General features: G+C 44.8%; 1 protein-coding gene across 1 annotated transcript in view; it reads right to left on the bottom strand.

Annotated features, from left to right (window-relative positions):
• PLCD1 (phospholipase C delta 1) overlaps positions 1–9052 on the bottom strand; it is an 84456-nt gene extending 75404 nt beyond the window's left edge. Inside the window, exon 1 of the mRNA XM_067530505.1 lies at positions 8782–9052. Within this exon, the coding sequence (XP_067386606.1) occupies positions 8782–8815 (34 nt within the window). The 5' untranslated portion in view covers positions 8816–9052. The remainder of the gene's footprint in view (positions 1–8781) is intronic.
• Between the last annotated feature and the right edge of the window lie 14663 nt (positions 9053–23715).

The following is a 23715-nucleotide window of genomic DNA, read 5'->3' as shown; positions in this document are numbered from 1 at the left end:
ATGGACTTTGAGATCTAGTGGTGATATGAGTACGCTACTATTGATTTCTAACCCTGGTTTTGGTCTTGTCACAATAAGTCTAAGCCAATCATTGGTTTTAAGACCAAAACTCCAGGTGGCAGAGAAAAAAGTTCCTCTAGTACGCGGGGGAGAAGGGCACTTTATGTAGTGACACTGCACTCCGTCCATTCTCACTACGCCTTTCACGGGAACCGTACAGCAAAACTCACCGGTCAGCATAAAGAATCTGGTTCCTTTGATCAAACCCAAGGACATGATTTTAATCAGTTGCCATTGCCCTCTGCAGAGTTTAAGTAGTAAAACACCTTGGGGATCAGTGAGAGTACCGGACAGATCTTGGAACTGCAATAAACTAACAAGATTTTGTCAAGTGTGGCTAATGGGATTGCAAACCACAGACAAATAAATAGAGGACAGGGGAAATGCATTCTCTGGCTAGGAAGTTACTGACTGTTTTAGCCAGCGTTACAGAGGGAAATTTCCCACTTATAAACAAATCACTGGTCTTCTGACTCTTCACAGATGTGTAAGGGCCTGACCCTGCAGTCTGTTCTCTGACAAGCTGCCATGGGGACTTATGGTCTCCAGGGCGCAATCCTGCCTTGGCCAGGAGATGGACTGGATGATCTAACAGGTCTGAGATGGACTGCCAGATGGGACTCTGAACAACGCTTGTAAATCTCACTGCATGGGACTGGATACCAACCTAACAAACCAACCAACTAACCAACAGAAAAACAAACCAACCAACCACCACAGCATGGACTCCCTTGGCAAAGCTGGCAGTTTGCTTCCTGTAGCATGACTTTGTGACCTGGTAGCAGTGAGTTTCACGCCCCTGGGGCTCCACCTTGGAGCACATGGAACATCTCCAAAGCCCCAAAGTAAACTCTACCATACACAACGCGGTGTTGGAGAGCTACCGAAGCTGGGTGAATGTCCGTACTGCTCCGGAAGGTTTGTCCAGTTCAGTGAAGGGGGATAGCTTTTTACTCAGAACAATCTTGGAGATTAGGTAGAGAATGGGAGTCTCCCACTACTTGGTTTGGTTTTAAAACAAAGGTGAAGGCTTTGGGCCGGAAAGCCTTGCTTTGGGAAACAACAGACCTTTATTTCATTGGAATTCTGGGGTTACATAAAGGTGACATATTTTATAAACGATGCATGCATCTTCCTAATGGTGAGGGGATGACAGTATGTGTTACATGTGATTACCTAATGATAATACGTGTTCCATGATATCATGTTACGTTCCAGAGCTGGCTGCATTTCAGTGCAGAACAGAATGAGTCCTGTGTAAAAGTTACAGATCAGGTTTTTCTACCCTTACTCACACCGGGTAGTACCTTGCTCGGATCCCAGTCCTCAAAACGCTTCCTCAAACATGGGACTTTACCCATATGAGCCATCTCACTGAAATCATATGGGATTACTCATGAGCCCAGTTATCTGTGTACATATGTGTTGGGAGAATCAGGGCCCTAGTGAGCAGTTCCACTGATTTTAATAGGGTTACTCATGGAGTAAGGCACTACTCATTGTGAGTAAGGATGGCAGCTCTTTGGGGCAGGAACTGTCTTTCTATTCTTCATTCTAGCGCAATGAGGTCCTGATCCTGATGGGGGTTGCTACTAGAATACAAATAACAATAGAAGCATTAATTGATTTGCCCTGATTAGTGTCTGAGTTGGGATTAGCACTCAGGAACGCTTAGCTCCCAGGCCTGTGCTCACAACACCAGTATGCAATGCCTCTTGGTGACGTAAGATGCCATCACTCATTATTATGTAAGAAATGTAAGATCCTGTACCATGAATAATCATGGCTACCTTGCTGTATAGCACACGCCAGTTATGTAACTCCTGCTGATATCAATGGGAGTTTTCCCCAGAGGTCAACGGTCACCCATTGTCCTACACCTGTATATGTAGGAAAAATACATCTCTTTGACATGGCACTTTTCTTTTGAGAAACACTGTAACCCCATCTCCACTTTGTGGGCGTGCGCAGTTAATGTCAGAATCACTTACAAAATGGCAATAGTGTCAGACTCTGACAATGTTTCCCAAACTGGGATTTGATGGGTTTTCTGTCATTATAGTAGGTGAAATATGAATAATGTTATTCTGCAGAGTTAGAAGTCTAGCACAAATAGTATATTGGCTGCACTGTCTCTTGGAAAATGGGCCTGACACCTCCATCATTAGATACCAACTGCTCCTTGGAGAAATTTACCAAACAATAGTGAAAAGACACGGTGATATGTTTCCTCTTGTACTTTCCCAACCCTGATATGATCTCCGAAGAACCTGAATTGCAAGAATGTGAATGTCTAAAGGTGAAGTGGGTATAGCTTCCAACTTTCCTTCTCTCAGGAGGGGCTGGAGGACAGTGTCCATTGAATGAGGCACACAGGAACTGCATTTAGACAACCAGAACATCACACAAGGGAAACTACAAAATGCTTTTCACACCAAAATAAAAAGAAAGGCCCAAGTTGCAAAGTTTAAATCCAGATCCACATTCAAAATTGGCTCCAGGGTTCTAATTAAATCCTATGAGTATGTCTATGGCAAATTAGGATGTCATTGTAATGCAGGTAGGCATTCCTGTGCGAGTTTTAATCTAGCTAGCATGAATAACAATAGCAGTGAAGACACAGCAGCACAGACCAGGGGGCGGGCCAGCAACCCAGGCACATGCCCAGGATCCCTAGTAGGCATGTTATGGGGTGGATAGCTCACGCTGAAGTCCATGGCACCACATCCTGATTACCACCGTTGCCCCTGCCAGCTAGATGAAAGCTTGTGTAATTATGCCTACCTGCACTGAAATCACGCCTTCATCACACCTCACCGTTCACTAAACTCACTGTAACTCGCTGTTACATCTATTCTTGCAGAGACCTAAACCAGGTATTGCAAAACCAGGAGGAGAAAGCAGGGAGACAGATCCACACACCTGTCCTCCCTCCGCCTCCCCTGCAAAAAATCCCTCCAGGCAACACTCGTTAAACAACAGCTTCGGATACCCTTCCTCCTAGCCCCCTTCTTTGTGAATAACTCTACCAAAACTGATGGGACCACTCGCAGAATAAAATACCTTTCAGCTGCACTAAGGCCCCTTTGGGCTACCCAAACAGTGTAAAGGAGTCTAGAGTAACTGAGAATCAGGCCTGACGCAAGTGAGGGGATGAGAATCTGGCCCTAAGACATCACTGTGGTAACCAATGTCTGCAGAGAAGCATTTGTCAAAGGGAATGAGAACCGTGGAAAAAGGGAAGTTCTCAGCTTTCAGAGGACTCCTTTCCCTTGACTGTGGTTCTTTTCAAGGTTTATCTCCAGCTACATCTACAGTGAAAACACTACAGCTGTGCAGCTGGAGCACTTCAGTGTAGACAGTGATGGGAGGGGTTCTCCCATCACTGTAGTTAATCTGCCTCCCCAAGAGACAGAAGTTAGGTTGACAGAAGAATTCTTCCGTCAATCTCATGCTGTCTACACCAGGGTGTTGTCAGCTTAACTATGTCTCTCAGGGATGTGGACTTTTCACACTCCTAAGAGACATAGCTATGCCAATGTGAGTTTTCAGTGTCCACCAGCCCTTAGTATGTGTCAGGCAGGGTCACTGCAATACTGCAGCTATTCAGACTCTTCCGGGAGACATCAGTTTGCCACCCTTGGGCCCAGATTCTGTTCTCCGTTACTCTAGTGTACATCTGGAGTAACTGTATTGAAGTCAATGGAGTTATACCAGTGTAAAACTGGTGTAAGGGTAAAATATGTATACAATATGCCTGTTACCGCATTTCAGACACTCTTAGCCATTGGCAGAGGGGCATAAATAATTCCAGGGTAGTCTCCATATTATGGGGTTTAATTTCACCTCTAAAACTGGCCACTTATCTCTACACACTATAATCTGCAGTAGAGCTTTCAAACTGTGCTAAGGAAGGAATCTAAGGCAGACAGAAGATGACATTTCTTTAGGATAGTTTTCATTTTTCTTAGTGAATTTGCTGCTGATGGAAAGTGCAGAATTGCTCTCCTTGGCCCTACACTCCATCTTCTAGCTAAGTATTTATGTTACTTACACATCTCCATAAGTTTCAAAGAACCCATAACAGAGGAACAAAGAAATTCCTTATCAACCATGCCCTTGTCCAGTCACTCCAGTGTGCGCCATGCTCCCAAGGAAAATAGTGATTTCCAGCCTTATGATTCTGCTGCTTCACAGTTGTTTGCTTTTAGTTGTGCATCCTCTAGTACACACAATATGTAACAAGTTCCACCTTGTGGTGACCCTGGGAATAAGCTAATTCACAAAGCAGGCAATGTGAGTTCTGGCTTCATTTTTTCATTGCCGGTTGCTTAGATACACTTTCTCTGCCTGCTTCACTCCTCCCTTCACAGCAGTGAATGTGCCTGAGGTATCCTTTTACTGGTGTTAGTGCTGATAGATTTTGTCTTCTGAGGACGTCCAAGTCTATCTGATGAGCCTCAGATGTTCACAGTACGTGACAGGGTATTAGCAGATTCTCTGACGTCCCGTTAAACCTCTGCCTGGCTGTTTCAGGGATCTCTCAGAATCTATGCCCACACTGCCACTTTCAGACAGGGAGTGCATGCAGTAAGTAATTTCTCAGCCATTTGAAAACTGCATTTCAGAACAATGTTTGAATACTGCTAGGGGACTGGGTTTCGAATCCTGATCTCATTTAACATGGTTGAGTGCGTCTGAATTCGTGGTTGGCACTAAACCGGCTTGGAGAGCTGTTTCATGTAGCAATATTTCACTTCTGTTGATGAAACCACATTACTGAAACTTCTTTTAAATTTGGACTATAAGCTCTTGGGGGCAGGGACTCTTTTTGTTCTGTGTTTGTACAGCACCTAGCACAATGGGGTCCTGGTCTGTGTAATAATTCTCTCCAAACCAGATTAGGTTATTGCTAGCATGGACAGGGCTCTGGTTCTGAGCTTCAGAGTGAAACTGGAAAGCAGATAGAATTTGCCTGCTTTGGGGGGTTTCCTACCAGTTCGAAAGGTAGCCCTTGTTTGCAGTAAGGTTCAGAAGCCTTTCAGTGAATCTGGGGCCTGAGGTGTTATGTAAGGTGTTAACTGGGAATTGTGTGAAACTGCACTGCCATGTGAGATAGGCTTATCTACAAGCATCACATGCTTATCTGGGGCTTTCCTGCAATGACACCTGGTTACATCTCTTTCCTCACTGTGCTAGGTGGAATTATTCTTTGCTCCCATCATTTGCAATGATGCCTACCGGCAAGGCTAGACTTAAGGAGAACTTATATTCTCCTGGGAGAACTTATATTTTGGTACCCTGGCCACTGCTGCCTCTCCAGACTCCCTCATCCCCATCAACCCCAGGCCCTGCTGCCTCCCTGGACTCCCTCATCCCCATCAACCCCAGGCCCTGCTGCCTCTCTGGACACCCTCATCCCCATCAACCCCAGGCCCTGCTGCCTCCCTGGACTCCCTCATCCCCATCAGCCCCTCCCCCCTTCCATTGCCCCAAGCTCCCTTCTGCAGCCTCATGCCCAGGCCCTCCCCGCTCCTTGCCTCTTGACCATGGTGCCCCCCTGACCAGGACACCCTGGGCGATCACCCACATCGCTCATCCATAAGGTCAGCCCTGCCAGCCAGTGCTGTGCATTCAAGGTCAACAACTGAACCTCCTCATCCTGGCCTTCATTGCCCTGCACGATCTCAGCTCTATCTCTGCTCTCACTTCCTCCTTCAGCCCCATTCCTTGCGTGACTTCCTACCTTTTCACCTCCCCTCATTGCCTTCTCCCACCCTCAGCTTTAGCTCTGCCCCTTTGCATGGAGCAGCCTTGCCAAGTGTGTTCCTTCTTCCTCTTCGGGTTCCTCATTAAGGTCCATTCCCCCCACAAATCCACCCTACAGCTCTGTCTCCAGACCCTGGCATGCCTGCACTGTTGATGTTATGTTTGTCTGTGCATGGGCCTGATCTTGACCCTGGGGTCCATGTGCATTTCAGCACCCAGCTCAATGAGGTCCCAATCCCAACGGGGGACTTTGGGTGCTACCATCAGATAACTATTCACTACTGATAATGCTAGTCAGGCCAACCCCTCAGGTAAGTGGGAGGTTAGTTATGTGTGGGTTAGTAATCCTCTCCAGTTTAATGGAGGGTCTCAGGAGAGTCCTGGTCCCAGCCTTTCCCTACCAGAAACTAAGTGCTCTGCAAAGAGGAACACAAACCTTTCGGGAGAGGAAGGGGGGGGCTGCAGACTAACCAGCAGGGCCCCCTCTGCTCAACAATGTTAGACTCCAAACCGAGTTTGTCCAGTGCCCCTAGGTAGGAAAGATAGGGAACTGTGACATGGGGCTTCAAGGGTGGGAGTTTAAATCAGGGAGAGGACAATCCTCAGGGCTCTGATGGGGATATGAGAAACAAGAAAGTGGAGCATTCAGTAAGGATTTTATGAATGCTTTACTGATGATTCTCACTCCAGTATTTCTGCTGCAGCAGAATGCAGTAGCATTCCTTGAATGGGACTGGGGCCCTTCACAGACAATGTAGGTAATGTTTTAATTGATGAACTAGGTACTAAATGATAACTAGCAGTTATAAAATATAGGGCAGCGCAGGGAAAACACTGTCATAGAGACACCAGAGAGAGGCAGAGGAGAAACAATGCACTGCAGAATCTGGCAGATTTATTGCCTGATAAATGGAGATGGCATTTCACAGAACAAGTAAAAAGATAAAATCTCAGCCCTGCGGCAGCTACCATTGAACCAAACAAATCCAGACATGAGGCACAGAAAGGTTAAGTGATTGGAGCTGGACCGGTGTTACTGGCAAGTCTTACTTGACCAGTCATGTGCAGCTCTCCACCCAAGACTTAGATCTCCCCCAGAAAACCAGCCTATGCAAATTCACTGAGCACATTCACTAGCTGTTAATACATGTATTTGACTTTGTGGGCTTTTTAGTCTGGAAGATCCCTTGAATGTCTTTAGAGTCATAGAGTTTAAAGCCAGAAAGGACCCCAAGATCATCCAATCTTACCTCCTTTATATCACAGGTCACCAACACCACCCAGCACCTTCTAGTTATCCTTTATTACCAAAATTAGACCAAAGTATTACAGCCCATGGGAGACTAAACTATTGTATGCCACAGGCAGAAAACTGATTAAGTAAAATATATCTAGATAATCTTATAAGAACCACTGGATTCGTTAAGCTCAGAATTATTCTGTGCTTGCTGTTACTTTCGATGTCCTTCCCTTTGTTATTTTAACTTTGTAATATACATTAATTATTAATATTATATCTCCACTGGACACAGATTTAGAAATAGCAGAAGCCTCAATGTCTCACTATGTTTTTATAATTCACCAGGATGTCTGTGCAATTTAGACACTTTGACTTACATGACAGGTCAATATTTCCCAGCAGTTAAGTATTAGGAGCCTGGTCCTGCACACAGGTAAACATGTCAGTAACTCTACTCACCTGTGCATGTGAAGGTACTGCTGTGCTTGTGTGTGCGCGCATGAAAGGGCCCCAATCTTAAAAAGTCCGAATTTTAAAAAAAGTTCTAAGATTATCCAATATTTACTTCTTTTTTGCTTCAGACAAGCAGTGAAGAATACAAACAGCCCCTGAAATCTTGTCTAACAACTAGCCAGTTCCTAAGACTGAATAGTATCCACTTACAAATGACCTAGAAGTCAGAATAGGAATTATTCTAATAGTTCCAGATGCCTTTCTTGCCTTTCTTTTCCCTGATGGGCTGAATAATAATTCCCCTGCAAAAGACTAACATTAACCCCAGTTTCACCCCACTGATGGATTTCTAACATCTGGCAAACCTGATAGGAAAGCTTTTCTGAGCCTGGGGTATCTCCCCCCATTCTATTGTTGATAATGGCTGGTTATATCTAATGCCACAGATATGCATAGTACTTATTCATTTATCTATCTATTTATATATTTCAGTCTATATTGCCTCTATAACAAGAGATCACTTGCCCAGGTGCTCTTGAGAAAAAATAGGCACTTGAACACACTCCTTCAATTACTATTAGATCACAATATCCCATTACAGTACATAAACCAGAGGTGCATAGCTGTTTCTGCTAATTAAAGAGAATAAAATAAGATAAGGTGGTAACATAACATAGTAAAGTTGGGGAAGGAAATAAGGGAGATTTGATTAACTCCTCTTCCCGTTATCAAGTGTCCCAGTCCTGTAGATACATGGATTCAGACCGCACAAATCTCTCTCACTGGCACAGAGGAGGAGGTTTCTTCATTTTAGATACATTTTTAAAGTAGCTTTTATAGTGTCTGGGAGTCAGCTCCTCAGATGATGTAAACTGTCATAGCCCCAGTGATGACTTTAAAGGGGCTAGGACAGTTTACATCAGCTGAGGATCTGTTCTGTCCCATTGTCTCTCAGTCTCATCATGAAGACCTGTTTCAAAAGGAGAGTTCAAAAGCATAACTTTTGGGGAATCTTCCATTCATATTATCACAGCTCCAAAGCCTTGAATCACCTTCCTACACCCACAGTGAAAAAGAAGCATCAGTTATTGTTTCCTTGATGTCACATTTGACCAGTGACACATCACTGTAACATTACTCACTGCAATGGCTCTGTATAAAGTGTTACACACACACACATACACACCCCTTCTGGATGAGTTAGAAGAAGCACTGCAAATCTATAGATACAATATTTATAGTCCCCACTATTGACTTACTGTTGCAAGGAAAGAAACTGCCATTGTATTCCATTGTGGGGGAAAGTGCAGATGTGAAGCAGAGCTCTTGGAACAGATGTGCCCAGATGTTGGGGGTGGCTTGCTGTGGGAGCCTGAGGTGCCAGGCTCTCTCTGTTTTCTGCTCCAGTAAGTTCCAGTGACGAGTCTGTTAGCCAGGCTTGTTGGTTTCACTGTGCCCTCACCTTGCATGGGTGTATTCCTCTGCACTGACAACTCATTTATTTCTCTGTTGCAGCAGAGAGCTACTACATCCACAACATGGAGAATAATTATGAGACAAGCCAAGAGCCCAAGTGCTTGCTCTGCACACAGCACAGATCCCTCCCAGCTCTTATGTCCCTCCCTGCCGTTGAAATCTAGGCCTCCACCTATTGGCTCATCCCAGCCCTGTTTCTGTTGCAACTGAGATTGGCACAAACACCCTTTCATTCGCTGTCTGCTCTTTTCAAAGACATTTACGGTTCACAGAAGAAAGTGGATGCCATAAAATTATCCCAGAGGGTTACAGACTGCAATCCAGGGGAAGACACTTACAGAAGTCAAGGCGTGGGCAGTAAGATGAAAGGGCTTGTCAGGAGAAATTACATTCTGCAGAGGAAGTAAATGCATATGGAATAAATTTACCAACGGCAGAAATAGAATCTGCAAACCACAAGCACACTCAGAAGAGAAACAGAGGGGAGAACTTACCAGCTATCAATTCTAGACACAGAGCTGAAAAGTAAAAGGACCCTGCATTGCCCCAAAATTTTGCTCCGTTAAGTTGATTTTCTACAGAGGTCTTTCCCTGCTCTTGAATTATGTTTTGTTCTATAACAGAAAGGCACTGCTTGCATAAGAGTGGGAGTTGAGCACTCAGTTTGTGGAGGAAACTTTCTGTAAAAGCAAATTGTTTCTTAATCAGAGGCATTTGGATATAAAACTAGAAGAGATACAATGCAGGAGCCTCGGCTGGTATGAATAGGCATAGATTTATAGCTGTCAGTGGAGCTTTGCCATTTTGCCACAGCTGAAGATCTGGGACAAAACAGTTGAAAACAAGTGATATTAGCTCCCCACCCATTTTTTTTTTTTTCCTATGGGAAAAGAGGATCAAAGTAAAACACTGGCAAAGCCCAGGCAAAAAATAAAACACAAAAAGAGAAATTTTTCAAAAGAAAATGAGTATTTTCAATTCTGTTTACTACTTTTTGGTCAAGAAAATGAAAAATTTGAAGGTGTAAATAACTTTGACTAAAAGGGTTTAATAAAGAACATCGGATACAGGTAAAGAGTAACAAAAAAACTACGTTTTATTTTTATAACAGGTTTGCAAAGCTGGGCACAACTCCAGAACAAAAATCTATTCTGTAAGGAGCGCGCCCCCCCTTTCTTTGTTTAACAGTTTATATTCCCTATCCCGGCCGAGAAAATCCCTCCCTTCGTTCCCCATTGGCTGGGTAATAAAAGGTTTACAACTTTCACGACCGCCTATTACATACATTTTCTTCCACATACAACATATATAGATCCATGTTCATGCTAATAAGCGAATTTTCTATGCAAGGTGTGTGCTAATATTCTATTACCTTATTACGCATGCGCCTTCTAACTTTACCTCTTGCTCTCTTCTTATGGTTTTCTTCAAGCTGACATTCTTTCACTTATCAGATAAGAAAACTTTCCCTCCCTTTTACCCTCTCTGGTGAAATTCCTAAAGCCAGAATTTATGACTAGATAAGTGCTTCTTCCTTCAGCAGAGGGTGAGAGAAAAACTCCCCTTTCTTTATCAGAGGGCGAAAGAAAGAAAAACTCCCCTTCCTTATCAGAGGGCGAAAGAAAGACAGACTCCCTTTCTTTAGCAGAGGGTTTACCCATTGTTTTCCTAAACTAATTTCCTAATATTGGAACCATGAATTTCTTTTCTATTACTACAACTATTTTATTTCTTTTAGACTCTTAACTCTTTCAAAGGAAATTGAAAATTTTCATTTTGGTCAAAAAGTCATTTTTGTCAACAAAAAAAAAAAACCTTTTAGATGAAAAATATTCAACCAGCTATATGAATCATTATTATTATTATCATTTGTATTTGTATTGCAGTAGCAGCTCGGAGTCCATTGTGCTAGGTGCTGCACAAACACAGAACACAAAGAAAATCCTGCCGCAAAGAATTTACAGTCTAAATCTTAACTGAGCTGTAGGCATTTAGCTCTTTCCCGGCCTTTCTACAAACCAGTCCCTCCATCTCCTGGCTGTTGTTACTATTATTATTTATTATCAATTGTACGCCCATCATTTGCCAGACATTTTCCAAACACTCAGGAAAGACAGTCTCTGCTCTGAGGACCTCACAGTTTCAGGACAGACCTGGAGACATTGGCTGGGGAATGGGAATAGGTAATTTATATATGTCAGCTAGATTCATCATAGGTAGCATGACAGACATGGGTCTTTACGTGGACAGGGTAGGAACTTTACAGATGTGCTCAGGGAAGTTCTATCACACGTAGTGGGCCGTGTGGAAGAAGGCACAGAGGTGATTGCACAAAAAGCTGAAAAATGGGCAAACAAGCTTGGGAATATCAGTGGAGCAGAAGGAAGGAGCAACACAATCTTGACAAGGGGGGATAAGTGAGGAGGGGCAGAGTTTTTTCAAAGTGGTGACAAAAAATGTGTTTGTTGTTATTTTGCTGTTCTCAGGTGTCACTATCTCTGACCAGAGCTGAAAAAAGTATTCCAGAAATTGTCGCACGACAGTAGTACAGAGAATTACTATGTTTGGGGGAGGGCTATGGCTTCCCCGTATCCAGCCCCCATGCACCTGGCCCTCTCAAGCTCAGAATGCATGTACATGAAGGAAACTGTTTGAGTTTCTGTGCTGTCAACCCTGGAGATGAACGGAGGGTGCACAACACTTTAAAGAGAACCAGGAACCAGTACAACCAGAAGTGGAAAGGAGAAGATTAAACTGTGTACATGAATCAGCCAATTCACTGATCCTCAGCCTTATGGATATGTTTTGTCTCCTTGGTGAATACAAATGTAACACTGTGACGTTAGCAGGAGTTATACATGCAAACCCAGGGCAAAATAGGCCAACAAGCAAATAACTCAGTTAAGGCCCAAGTTCTGACCTCAGATAAGGGAAAGCAATGGGAGTTGTAGCCGTATATCTGGAGGATAGGCCTATGGTGTCCAAACTCTTGCAACCACTCAGAAGCTGGGACAATATACTTACACAACTGAGCCTTACAGCTGATTGCAAGTATATGGGATGCTGCATGCCTCTAAGCTGGCCCTTATTTCTAGAGACAACACTCCTTTTAGTCCCACCATTCCTTACATTCCATGCACGTATGGGGTGCCCCTCCCTTGTTTATTGAAAATAATTTACGTCAGGAAACTGAAGAGATAGAAGGAGTCATTTACAGTAAAGGAAGGAATCCCACAGCAAGTTAAGATTCTTCCATGAATGAAGTCTGTCAGACCCTCATTTTGGATCTTTGTCACCCATTGCATCCCACATTTGGGCTTTGGCTGGTGAAGAGGTGCAAATTTAAGAAACACAATGAAACATTGAGAATACCGTTCTTCATCTGGCTGAACCTGTATTAGAACAGGATGGGAACCAGTTTAATATCACCGACATGTCAGCACAATGGCGGAAAGCTCCAAGAGAGTGTGTTTGTTTTTGATAATTCATTACAATTCATAGTTAACACAGGCGGAGAAATGCTTCCCACTGAGTCCTGAGTGCTATCAGGTCTTTACTCATCTTTAAAGCTTCATTGTCACTTCTAGCCCCATTCTGAAAACAGTTCTAGTTAGTTATTGTGTCTATCTTTTCTAGTCTCTAAAGATAGTAGGTGCTCAAATACCCAACTCCTATAACATGACTGTGATATAAATACCTAGCGAGTTAGGTAGGTAAAAAACTTCATCCATTAATGTAGCATGTGCCACTGGCAACATTCATAGAAACCAGCACCAGTGTAGTTTCTTGAATGAGAACACGCAGCACTAGTTTATGGAGATGGGCCACCATCTGAGAGATCATGTATATCCACCTCTAAGAAGAGTGAATGGATCACAGGGCTGGTAATTGGATAAAGATTCTTTGACCCCTGGATAGACTGTTCAAATACAGAACAAGTTAATAGCAACCAAAAGTCATTCATTCCCACCAGATGGTCACTCAAAGGCTTGTTGCATGTGAAATGAATTTGTGGTCTCAGTCCAATTCCTAAGGAGCAACATGGACCTGATTTTCAGAGCCGCTGAGCATCTCTCCTTCCGACTATCTTCCGCTGGAGTTGTGGACAGTTACTACACTTCTGGAAGTTAGGTCTCAAAGAGACTCATAGAAGATAGAAATGGAAAAGACATGCTGGGCTGGTGATCGGGTCTATCACATACCCAAGCAGAATTGCTCTGGGCTGACTTACTGGGAACTGGGGAAGAGTACTGCGGAAGAACAGGCTTTTCTCTCCAGGGATCTCTCTTGGGCTAACTGGAGGATTGCTGTGTGGACCTGGAAGGGAATTTCACCAGCCCAAAAGAAGGGGCACTAAGCCATAATGGAGGGATAGGGAGGATATGGGAAGAATCCTCGGGAGGTGTCCTTTCTACTGCAACCAGGCAAAAACAAAAAGCGAGTGTAGCTGGGCCCCTCCATCAACATGGGCCCGGCCCTGCCCTGCTCTCCCTTGCCCAGCCAGTTTTGTGGCACCAGACTTGCAACTTGCATGATGGCAGAGCAGGTGCCAGAGATTTGAATGGCTCCTGAATGCTGCAGTTTACACAGAGTGGATTGTTCTGGGTACCAGATATGGAATGGTAGGTGAAGCCGTTCTAGGCACGGGATCTGATAATAAGATGAAATCCTGAATGCCACAAATACTTCAATACATCACTTTGGGGAGCTACCTTTGATCACTCTGGTGTCCAGCGCTTACTCCACATGCGCACGATATTTCATGATGAGCGACGGCCTTAAAGCTGAGTGCAGCTAAGCCTCTCACCGCAGTGTTTTATGCACATTTTAGGACACTCTATTTAATAAATCCCAGTGAGCTGGCATTATTTGGCTGTGAAGTGACTTTCCTTCCCTCCATTTATTGCCATGGCATTTAATCCCAGAATCATCCTTCTGGGCCAAAGAGGAACATATGGAATTCTCCAGGGTCTATCAGCTGTGCTCCTCCAACTGCATCCCCACCCCCACTCAAGGCTGTGTGCTCTGCCTTCATGGCACTGCCAGCCTCTGCCCATTCTGGAGTTGGCGACTGAATTCTGTAATATGCCTGTCCCACACTGACCCATCTCCAGAGTTTGATGTAAGATCTGCCCCTTGCCTCCAGCCCTTTGCCAATAATAAGGGCTGTGCTGGAGATGAGGAAGAAGAAAGAAATATAGGAACAATAAAATGACAACACCAACTGAGTAATGGCACCTGAAACAAGGGGAGGAAAGCCTTTGCAGGCAGTTCTTCTATGATTCTTCATCTAGCACAAGATCATGCAATCTTTACTCACAAGAATAAAGGCTGCAGGCTCAGGACTCTAAATACGACAAGGATGGCCCCTCTAGAAATGCCCTAGATAGCACATCCCATATAAAGGAAAAATACTTACTACTTAGTTATAGACCCATTTATCCCATACAAGGGAACCAATCATTTACACTCTCCATATCTTCTGACCATCACCAACACATTTAGGCCTGTTCTCTGTGTGTCACATTACTATTGTGTTTTACAACTCTGTGGAATGAATTTGGAAGTAGCACACACAAAAGGAGGACGGATGGATTAAGTACCTCACTGAGTTTCGTAGGGATTATCATAAATGATTCACTTAGTCATTCGTTCTGAGCTATGCAATCATCCCTTAGTAAATAATGCCCATGTACTGCACTGTCCTTCTACCCTTATTTGCGTTATATTAAAGTCAGCTTAAATAGAAGCCAGCCCAGTCACAGAAGACACATAGTAATAGGATACGTATCCATCCTCTGCCAGTGCTGGATGGTCCTTTCCAGTACTCCAGTTCAGTTTTAAATGGTTCAGGCAATAGACCTTCCATTCCCGTTCATGAGAGTTTTCCCCACGGTCTAACAGATCTCACTGACACACTGAATACGCACTGTATACTGAGGCATAAATGTAACAGTATATGCAGTAAGGCGTATACAGCCAGTGTGCCCAGACAATACACACCAGCATGATAGCTACACCAGCCTTAGAAATGGTGCTGCATGCTTTCCTCTCTCTGCCTGGCTAGCCCTGCTGACCAAAGAGGAGAAAGGGGAAGTGGTCATGGCTCCAGCGTCACACCACCTCTTCCCGGCCCCTTCACCTAGGCAGGGGCCATACGGTTGCTAGGGTGGAGCAGAGCCTGCACTCCTCAGCCCCACACTGGGCACGGGGTCACCAGAAGGTGAAGAGTTTCCTTGTGTAGCTGTCAGCCAAAATCTGACCCACTGTCTAACCGGGTAGGAGTTAACAGCTGCTGTGGAAACCATTGCCTTGATTTTTCTGATGTTCATGCCCTTAAAAACTCAGCTGCACCATCACCCAGACCTGGTTCTGAACCCTGTGCAAAAACGATTTCCACACAAACCCTAGATTGTGTTCACTCCATGCTGAGTGCTAAGGGGCTGTCCTCCCCAGAGAAAATGTTTGGAGGTGGAGGGGGGGTATTAGACTTCAACATTCATAATACATTCCTTAACATACACTGGTCTTGAAGCACAGTGCTCCCCTTGATTCTTACAAAGAGGCTATCTTTTCACATCCAGAGCTTCTGGCTTTTGCTGGGGACAGTCCCATTCCCCCAGCTATCTCCAGAACCAAGGCGGTGTAAAGATGGCACACAGCTACTCTTGCCCTACATAGTCTCTGGCGCAGTTCAGCCACAGCCCATCGTTAGGGCCAACGACTCCATGACAGAAACAAAGAGAAAATAATGACTCGCTCAATAATAACCTCCATCTGGAGTGAAGCACAAAATGGCAGCAGGATGGGAATTCCCCTACATTTGAAGGTGCAATACATAGGAAACCGAATGACATCATCTCCTTTTGGTTACATAGCTCAGACACCACAGTGAGTGGGCCAGATTCTGATCTCATTTACAATAGCATCAATCCAGTGTAACACCATGGATTTCTGTGGCGATATTCCAGATTTTAACCAGTGTAACTCAGATCAGAATCTGGCCTGCTGTGTTTAAGCATTGCTATTTCAGAGCATGAATGGGCCTCAGATTTATCACAGCCATTATGTAATCAGCCACAGAGGTTACTGGGAGCTCTAATAACAGACTGCCCAGTTTAAGATGCTCAGAAAGGAATTTGCAAAAACATCGAGGTTTTTAAAAAATCCAGTTTGAACTTTAACTTCCCAGTTAGTGTAGAAACGGACTCGTTTTTCCCAGTGTGATTAGGAGGGAAGATCGGGGTATTTGCAGTGCCTGATTAATGTTAGGTTTACAGTTGGCTTCCCAAGCCAATTCTACTGCACCCACAAAGAGTGTGAGGACAGTGCTACGCATTTTTACTAAGGGCCGTGTCCTAAACCAAGTACACACCTTGATTAGCCTGACTTGTGGGGTGGAAGGAGACCAGAACAGTCTCTGTGGGGATGGAGGGGGGAATCTGTGTAAAAGTGCCCCTGCCCCGCTTCCCATGCTCACTGTAATGCTAAGTTCTTCATCCGAATAGGGAATGTGTGGAGAGTAAAGGACAGCTATACCCACCCCCAGCACATTCCATGCAGACACAGATTAACTCAGGGACAAACCACCCTCTGGAAATGCAGGTGCTTATGGAATTTAAAGGCAAGGAGGGGTTGTGTGCTTTTATTTAGAGGGGAACGCTAAACTACAGTGAAACTGAAGCAGAGTTTTATGTGCTGATCTTCTGATGAAGGCCTGATGAATGTGTTTGTTAACAACACTTAAAGGCAGAAGTTCTTTCTCATCTCAGAGGAATGTGACATTTCCAGATTAGGTATTTCCCAAGGAGAAGATGCCTCCTGGCTGCCTCCGCCCCTCATGCTTGCCCACACACCCTCACCAGCATATAGCAAATGCTCCCTATTGCCTCTTCCAAAGTTTGTAGTGACTGCTTTCTTCTCTGTGCATGAAGGGCTCAGGGGTTATGCTACAATGAGGATGCAAGGAACGCAGGATGTATTCAGTGGTTCTATTTCCAAGGTTTAGCCTGTGCCATTTTTCACATGAATATTAGAGGAAATAATAGTGAAGCCAAAGTAAAAGAAAAGGTTATGTCAAGGTCACTTCATATGCAGAACATGGGCTTTTGTTTGCCAACCATCCCTGCCTGTATGTTGAATCTCTTTCGCCCACTCTGTGTCTGTCATGTCTTTTTAGGGTTGCCAGGTGTCCGGTTGTCGATCCGAAAGTCCAGTCGAAAAGGAAACCTGTGCTGACCGGACACTGTAAGTCTGGTTACTTGCAGTCATTGGCCACCGCCACTGGGGCGATCAGAAAGAGCAGAAGCTGCTGCTGAGCCTGATTGCTGCAGTCCCTCGCTCTGGGGATTGATCCCCCCGTGCCCCATTGTGTTCTGATTTCCCCACCCCAGCCCCTCACTCCCAGGATTGACCCGCACCCTGCTGTGCCCCGATTGGGCAGGCAGACGGGCTCCACATCAGCTCTTCCCGGCCCAACTCTGCAGGCTGCAAGTGGGTCCCCCGGGAGGGAGGAGGGAGTGTCAGAGGGAGGGGGGAGGAGTGGGAAAGGGTGGGTCTTCAGGGGAAGAGGCAGGGCAGGGCAGGTCTGTTCGGTTTTCAGCAGTTAGAAAGTTGGCAATCCTAGCAGGGTCTGTCGGTCATTTATTTATGTGTGTTTGTGTGGTCCCAGCACAGTAGCAGTCCCATCTCAGCAGGGCTCTCTAGAAGCTATTGTAATATAAATACGATAATAAACAGAAAACATAAAAATGTCAATACTGTCTCTCCTTTTAGGAGCTGCTGAGGGCGCAGAACTTACAAATCTTATTACCCACTGACTTGGGTGTCTGAATGTGGACTGAGAACCTAATTTGAGGCACACAAATATGAAAAGCTTGGCCTTATTTTTCACAGTCTGGTCGTATCTCCTTAGATGGACACATCAGAGAACAAATAAGACGCATTTGCTGCCTACAAGACCTTAGAATCTAAGGATTGATTCTGCCACTGGATCTACACAGCCAGACACCTTCACATAGATGAAGCCCAGCTGACATCAATGTGGCCTCTGCCAGAGCACAGGGGTCTGTCTATCTGGAGCCAGTTGCAGTACTGGGCCCTAAGAAAGGAACATGCTTGCAAGTCAATGGGAGCTTCCAGCGCTCAACCCAGCCATAAATGTGAAGTTAAGCCACTGACTCCAGCAGAGTTACGCCACATTGATGTAATGAAGTTTGATTTCACACTGATGTAATGTAATTCTGTAATGAAGAGCAAATTCTGACCATAGCAGTATAAAGCTGGTATTGTAGATATAGAGCCAAATTTACTGCTGGTATAACCAAATGCAACCATTGACACACAGCTGCCTCAGCTGCATTGTTCTAGAGTAAATGCTGTAAGTTTGGGGAGCTTATGCTGCATTCTTCATACATAACAAAGAAGCTGAATCTTTGCTTTAAGTGCAAAATGGATCTAAACAACAGAGACACAAGCAGCGCCTCCATAATTATGCACTTACATTTTCAGTAATCATGGCAGGATCAAGTAGAGCCACATTCCTCTGTCTAGTGTTGCTTCTATGGATTTGCGGAAGTGAAACTTAGCATGCAGGTTAAAGGGTATAGAAAGGATCCTGAAGATTGACCATTGAGGAAGTGATTTCATTAGTTTTATAATGAGTTTCTATCTTTTGGCACATCCTCATCACATCTGCAGCTTCAATACTGTCAAAGCTTAGTGGTGGAATGATTCATTTCCTTCTCTCTCCTGTTTGCAGGATTCTCAAGTAATAAAAGCCTTTAGATACAGATACACACTTCCCACACGTTTATGGAGGGGGAGTGGATATAAGCAATTGGGGCAAAATGTGTCTATGGAAACAATACTCAGAAATTAAAACAAGAAACCATGGGAGTGCTATTAATATAAATCAACTACAATGCCAGCTGAGTGAGTGTGGTCTATTGGTTAGAAGAGGAAGTCAAAATTCCTGCATTGTATTTCCTGGCTGTACCAGTACTTTTTTGAGACTTTGGACAATTCCTCACACTTTTCTGGAATTCATCTGTACAGCACATCTGTTCTTGACTACTTTATCCCATCTAGTCTACAAAGAACAAAATTGAGATGTTAAGAACAAAACTAATCAAGGAACTAAAGGATGTGAAAAGAAGCAATTTTTTAATTATCTGTATACCAACTCCAGGAGCCCAAGTAACAAACAAAAGGACTTGAAATTGCTCATTTATGAGCATTGATCTAGTTGGCATTACTGAAACCTGGTGAGAGAATTCTCATGACTGGAATGTTAAAATCAATGGTTATAACTTATTTAGGAAGGATTAAGCCAGCAAAAGGGATGGAGGAGTAGCACTCTATATCAAAAATGGCATTACGTGTTTCCAAGTGACTGATATCTTGGAAGAAAATAATCTTGAATGCTTATGGATCAATGTCCTAACAGATAAAGCACAAGATGGTGTACTCAGTGGTGTCTGCTACAGACCATCAAATCACACTAGGGAACAGGATGACTGCCTCTTTAAACGCCTATCTATTATGTGTAGGAAAAAAAGCTGCATGATCATGGCAGACTTCAATTTGAGTAACATATGCTGGAGGTCTTATGCTGCCATTGCTAAAACATCTTGGAATTTCTAAATATCATAGATGACAATTTCCTATCTCAAAAAGTGTTGCATCCAACATGGGAAAATTCTATGTTAGACCTCATCTTGACAGATAAAGAGGAACTGATCGCAGAACTAAAAATTCACTTATGTCGCTTATGTACGATTGATCATGACTTGATCGTTCTTATAATGTGCAAAGAGAATACATTCCAGACCAGTGATTTATATACTTGGTGCTTTACAAGGACCAATTTCACAAAGCTGAAAACAACAATGAGCCAAATCAGCTTGTAGGAAGAATTTAATCAGAAAAAATGCAAATCAAAATTAGGAATTTGTTTAAGAACACCTTACTAGATGCCCTGTGATGTGGTGCTCACCCCACACAGGACTCAGTGGAGTTAAGGTGGCCGGGTAGGCCAATTAAATCCACAGGCTGCATCTGGAGCAGGAGCCAGAGAGCAGGAGACTGATTTGGAACAGGCTTACCTAGGCAGTAACCTGGGTGGATCCCCAAGCGCTGGTTCGGCGCATGGAGCTCTCTACCCTTTGAACCCCCTGGCACATACTCCAGGAGGTGAGGGCAGCCTTGCCCACCCACTGCTTGAGACTACCTCAAGCGGGTCCTGAGGGAGGGTGCTCCCCGCCTACCCCTCATCCTGAGTCCTCCGGACCTCTTCATCGGACCCCTGCCCCGCGAGCCCCGCCGACCACCTCCTCCGCACACCCTGAGCCAGTTGCGGGATCTGCAGCCCGGCGCACTTCTGAACTGCGCAATGGGTACACCTTTACACGCTCGTGCTCCACACTCTTCATTTCCTCGCCCTCGCGTCCCACCCTGACACCAAGTGGCGGGACTTCTTACCACCTGTCAAGGGCGAGAGGCCCCGGTGGATCAGCCTTTATTCCACCTTGGTTCCACAGCCCACCAGGGATATCGACTGGCAGCTTCTTCACGGAGCTGTGAGCACAGGTGTGTACCTGGCACGGTTCACCCCCCCCCCATCCCGAAACCTGTCCCTTCTGCAGTGTGAGGGAGACCCTGGTGCATGTCTACCTGGAGTGTGCCAGGTTGCAGCCACTATTCCAGCTCCTTCAGAACCTCCTCCTGAGGTTCTGGCTGCACTTCTCTACGCACCTCCTCATCTACGCATACCCCATCCACAGCCCCACAAAGTTGTGGGACTTCCTCGTCAACCTCCTCCTCACTTTGGCCAAGGTGGCCATCTACAACACCAGGCTGAGGAGGTGCTCTGCAACTGTGGGGCCTCCTTCCATTCCTCCGTCTGATCACGTCTCCAGGCAGAGTTCCTCTGGGTCACGTCTGCTGACTCCTTGGCTATCTTCGAGGAGCAGTGGGTGCTGTCCGGGGTTCTCTGTTTGGTGTCCCCTTCATGTTCCCTCCGTTTAGCCCTTTGACCTCCTGGCAGCATAAGACTTCCAGCATATATTACTCAAATTGAAGTCCACTGATATTGTGGAAGAAAATAATCTTGAATGCTTATGGGTAACAAGAATCTCCTGAGTCTGGTATGTGCATCCTGGATCACCAAAGAACATCATGTGAGAGCTGAAATAGAAGCTGGTATCATAGTAGTCATCAATATCATTGTGAAATGTTTGTAAAGATACTAGCTGAGGAGTTGTGTGTGTATAGATACCGAAAATTTGTTCTTAAAGTCTGTGTCTAGGGACTGGTCTGCAGCAAAGGTGAAAAACAGGTTTTCTGTCAGACAAGAGATGTTTATCTATCTGTTCACATGTAAATTGAGTATTGTCTTGTTCATAGTGGGTCCCCTATCAGTCTAAACCGAATGCGAATGAAGGATTGTGAGAACTTCAAAGAAGGAAAGTAATAGGATCTCCTCCTTCCCCCGCTGTTTGTCTGCCTATCTGGTGTGGATCAAAGGTTTGATCCGCTATATTTGGAGGGCAAAGAAGACATCAGGGCATTCTTCACTGAGGAAATAAAAGGACAGCAAGTTTGTTTCACAAAAAAGGGGTCTCAACCAGACTTGGTTGAAAATGCTGGAGAGAACTTTGGGTGAGATAAGTTTCCTTAGACAGGAGGCTAACCTGTTAAGTTTAATCTCTAGAAAGTGTGTTATGATTTCATTTTATATGTACATGTTTGTTTCCAATAGTCTTACTCGCTATCATTGGAATCTGTTTGATAATAAACTTTTATTCTGGTTTTCATTATAGATGTATTTCAGCACTGTGGTGTTAAGCAAAGTGGTGATCCTGAGTTGAATCTTACACGCTGGTGTGTGCCACTCCATTGGGAACAGTAGGCCTAGTAATTGTGAGAGTGGTCAGTGGATAAGGGGCTGGACACTACAGGGAACACTCAGAGGACTCAGGGTTTGGTGTGTGCCTGTTCCTAGCCTGAACAGAGAGAGCAAGGCCTGTGGAACCTGGAAGGAGTTCTAGGGTTACCAGATGCTGTTTGTTTCTGGGAGCTGACCCATAGCAGGCCTCGATCAGATTGCTTCATGCTAAGGGCAGGTAGTGGGGAGGTACCTCACAACCTGGGGGAGTGTCACAAGAGGCACTTCAGCCCTGTAATGAATTTTGAGCCCTGCCTGGGAGAACTCACTGTGATTAGCTACCTTTCCCACTGGGGGGAAGGGTGGGGTCTGGTACTGCCCCTAGAGGGATGGGAGGCCACAGAGGGTGGTGCAGAACAAATCCACCTGTAGGGGGATCCTCTGCCACAGCCCCTCTGCTTCAGTTTCCCTCTAGCCAACAAGGGACTCAATATGTTATGGCTAGAAATACTAAAAATGTCTTGGGATGAGTCATTTATTGAAATTAGGAGAACTGGTGACCCAGTAGAGGTTGTTATGCTGACCCACTAGGAGTCATGGGCTGTGTTTTGTTAGTGTTAGCTATAAAAGATTAGGTAAAAGTAAATACCTCCGAGCAATCTGAGGGAGTTTTTCTTCGGACAAGGAGCTGACACCTAAACACCACATCAGCTGGATGGAAGGAGGTCCCCTGAAAGCCTGGCTGGTAATCACTCAAAACCATCTCAGACTGTGGGTAACTATATCTGGGATCTCCTAAACCTATTGTGTATGTCTGAGTGTGCTTATTCGCTAATAAATAGTAGTTTTAGATAAAAGCATGCTTGCTTAAATTAATCAATTATAAGATAAAAATGCTGTGTTCCCAGTGGTTTATTCCTGACACCACCTGGAAAGAAACAATTACGTTACCCCTGCTTTGGGTTCTGGAAAACCCTGAGTAACACTGCCAATGCTAGAACTTTGGACTCGGGGGGCCTTGGAAAGGCTAAAGGGAAGTACCTTGTACTGATAGTGATCTTGTCCTAAAACAAATTGGAGGAACAACCCTGTGTAATTGATGTATGGCAACATGAAAGTATGCATCTTGCAGGTCATAGAATGATAGAATATTAGAGTTGGAAGGGACCTCAGGAGGTCATCTAGTCCAACCCCCTGATCAAAGCAGGACTAACCTGAGCTAAATTATCCCAGCCAGCGCTTTGTCAAGCCGCAGCTTAAAAACCTCCAAAGATGGAGATTCCATCACCTCCCTCGGTAACCCATTCCAGTGCTTCACCACCCTCCTAATGAAAAACTTTTTCCTGACATCCAACCTCCCCCACTGCAACTTGAGACCATTGCTCCTTGTTCTGTCATCTACTACCATTGAGAACAGCCTAGCTCCATCCTCCCTGGAACCCCCTTTCAGGTAGTTAAAGGCTGCTATCAAATCCCCCCCTCATTCTTCTCTTCTGCAGACTAAACTACCCTAGTTCCCTCAGCCTGTCTTCATAAGTCTTGTGCTCCAGATCCCTAATCATTTTTATTGCCCTCCACTGGACTCTCTCCAATTTCCCACATCCTTTTTGTAGTGGGGGGCCCAAAACTGGACACAATACTCCAAATGCAGCCTCACCAATGCCGAATAGAGGGGAATAATCACTTCCAGTTCCCTCATTCCAGTGCTGGGATTATTGTTGCTAGAGTAACCATCCTGTGTTTTGACGAATTTGTTTAGGTTTCTCAAATCGAGAATGGGCCTCCAACCACCCTGTCTTTTTCTGGGTTAAGAAATAATAGGAATAAAAGC

This window comes from Emydura macquarii, unplaced genomic scaffold (assembly GCF_026122565.2).
Source record: "Emydura macquarii macquarii isolate MOO-44397 ecotype Brisbane River unplaced genomic scaffold, CSIRO-AGI_Emac_v2 contig_3080, whole genome shotgun sequence".
Taxonomy (NCBI): Eukaryota; Metazoa; Chordata; order Testudines; family Chelidae; genus Emydura; species Emydura macquarii.
Note: the sequence above shows the minus strand (reverse complement) of the source record. Positions and strands in the feature narration are given on the sequence as shown.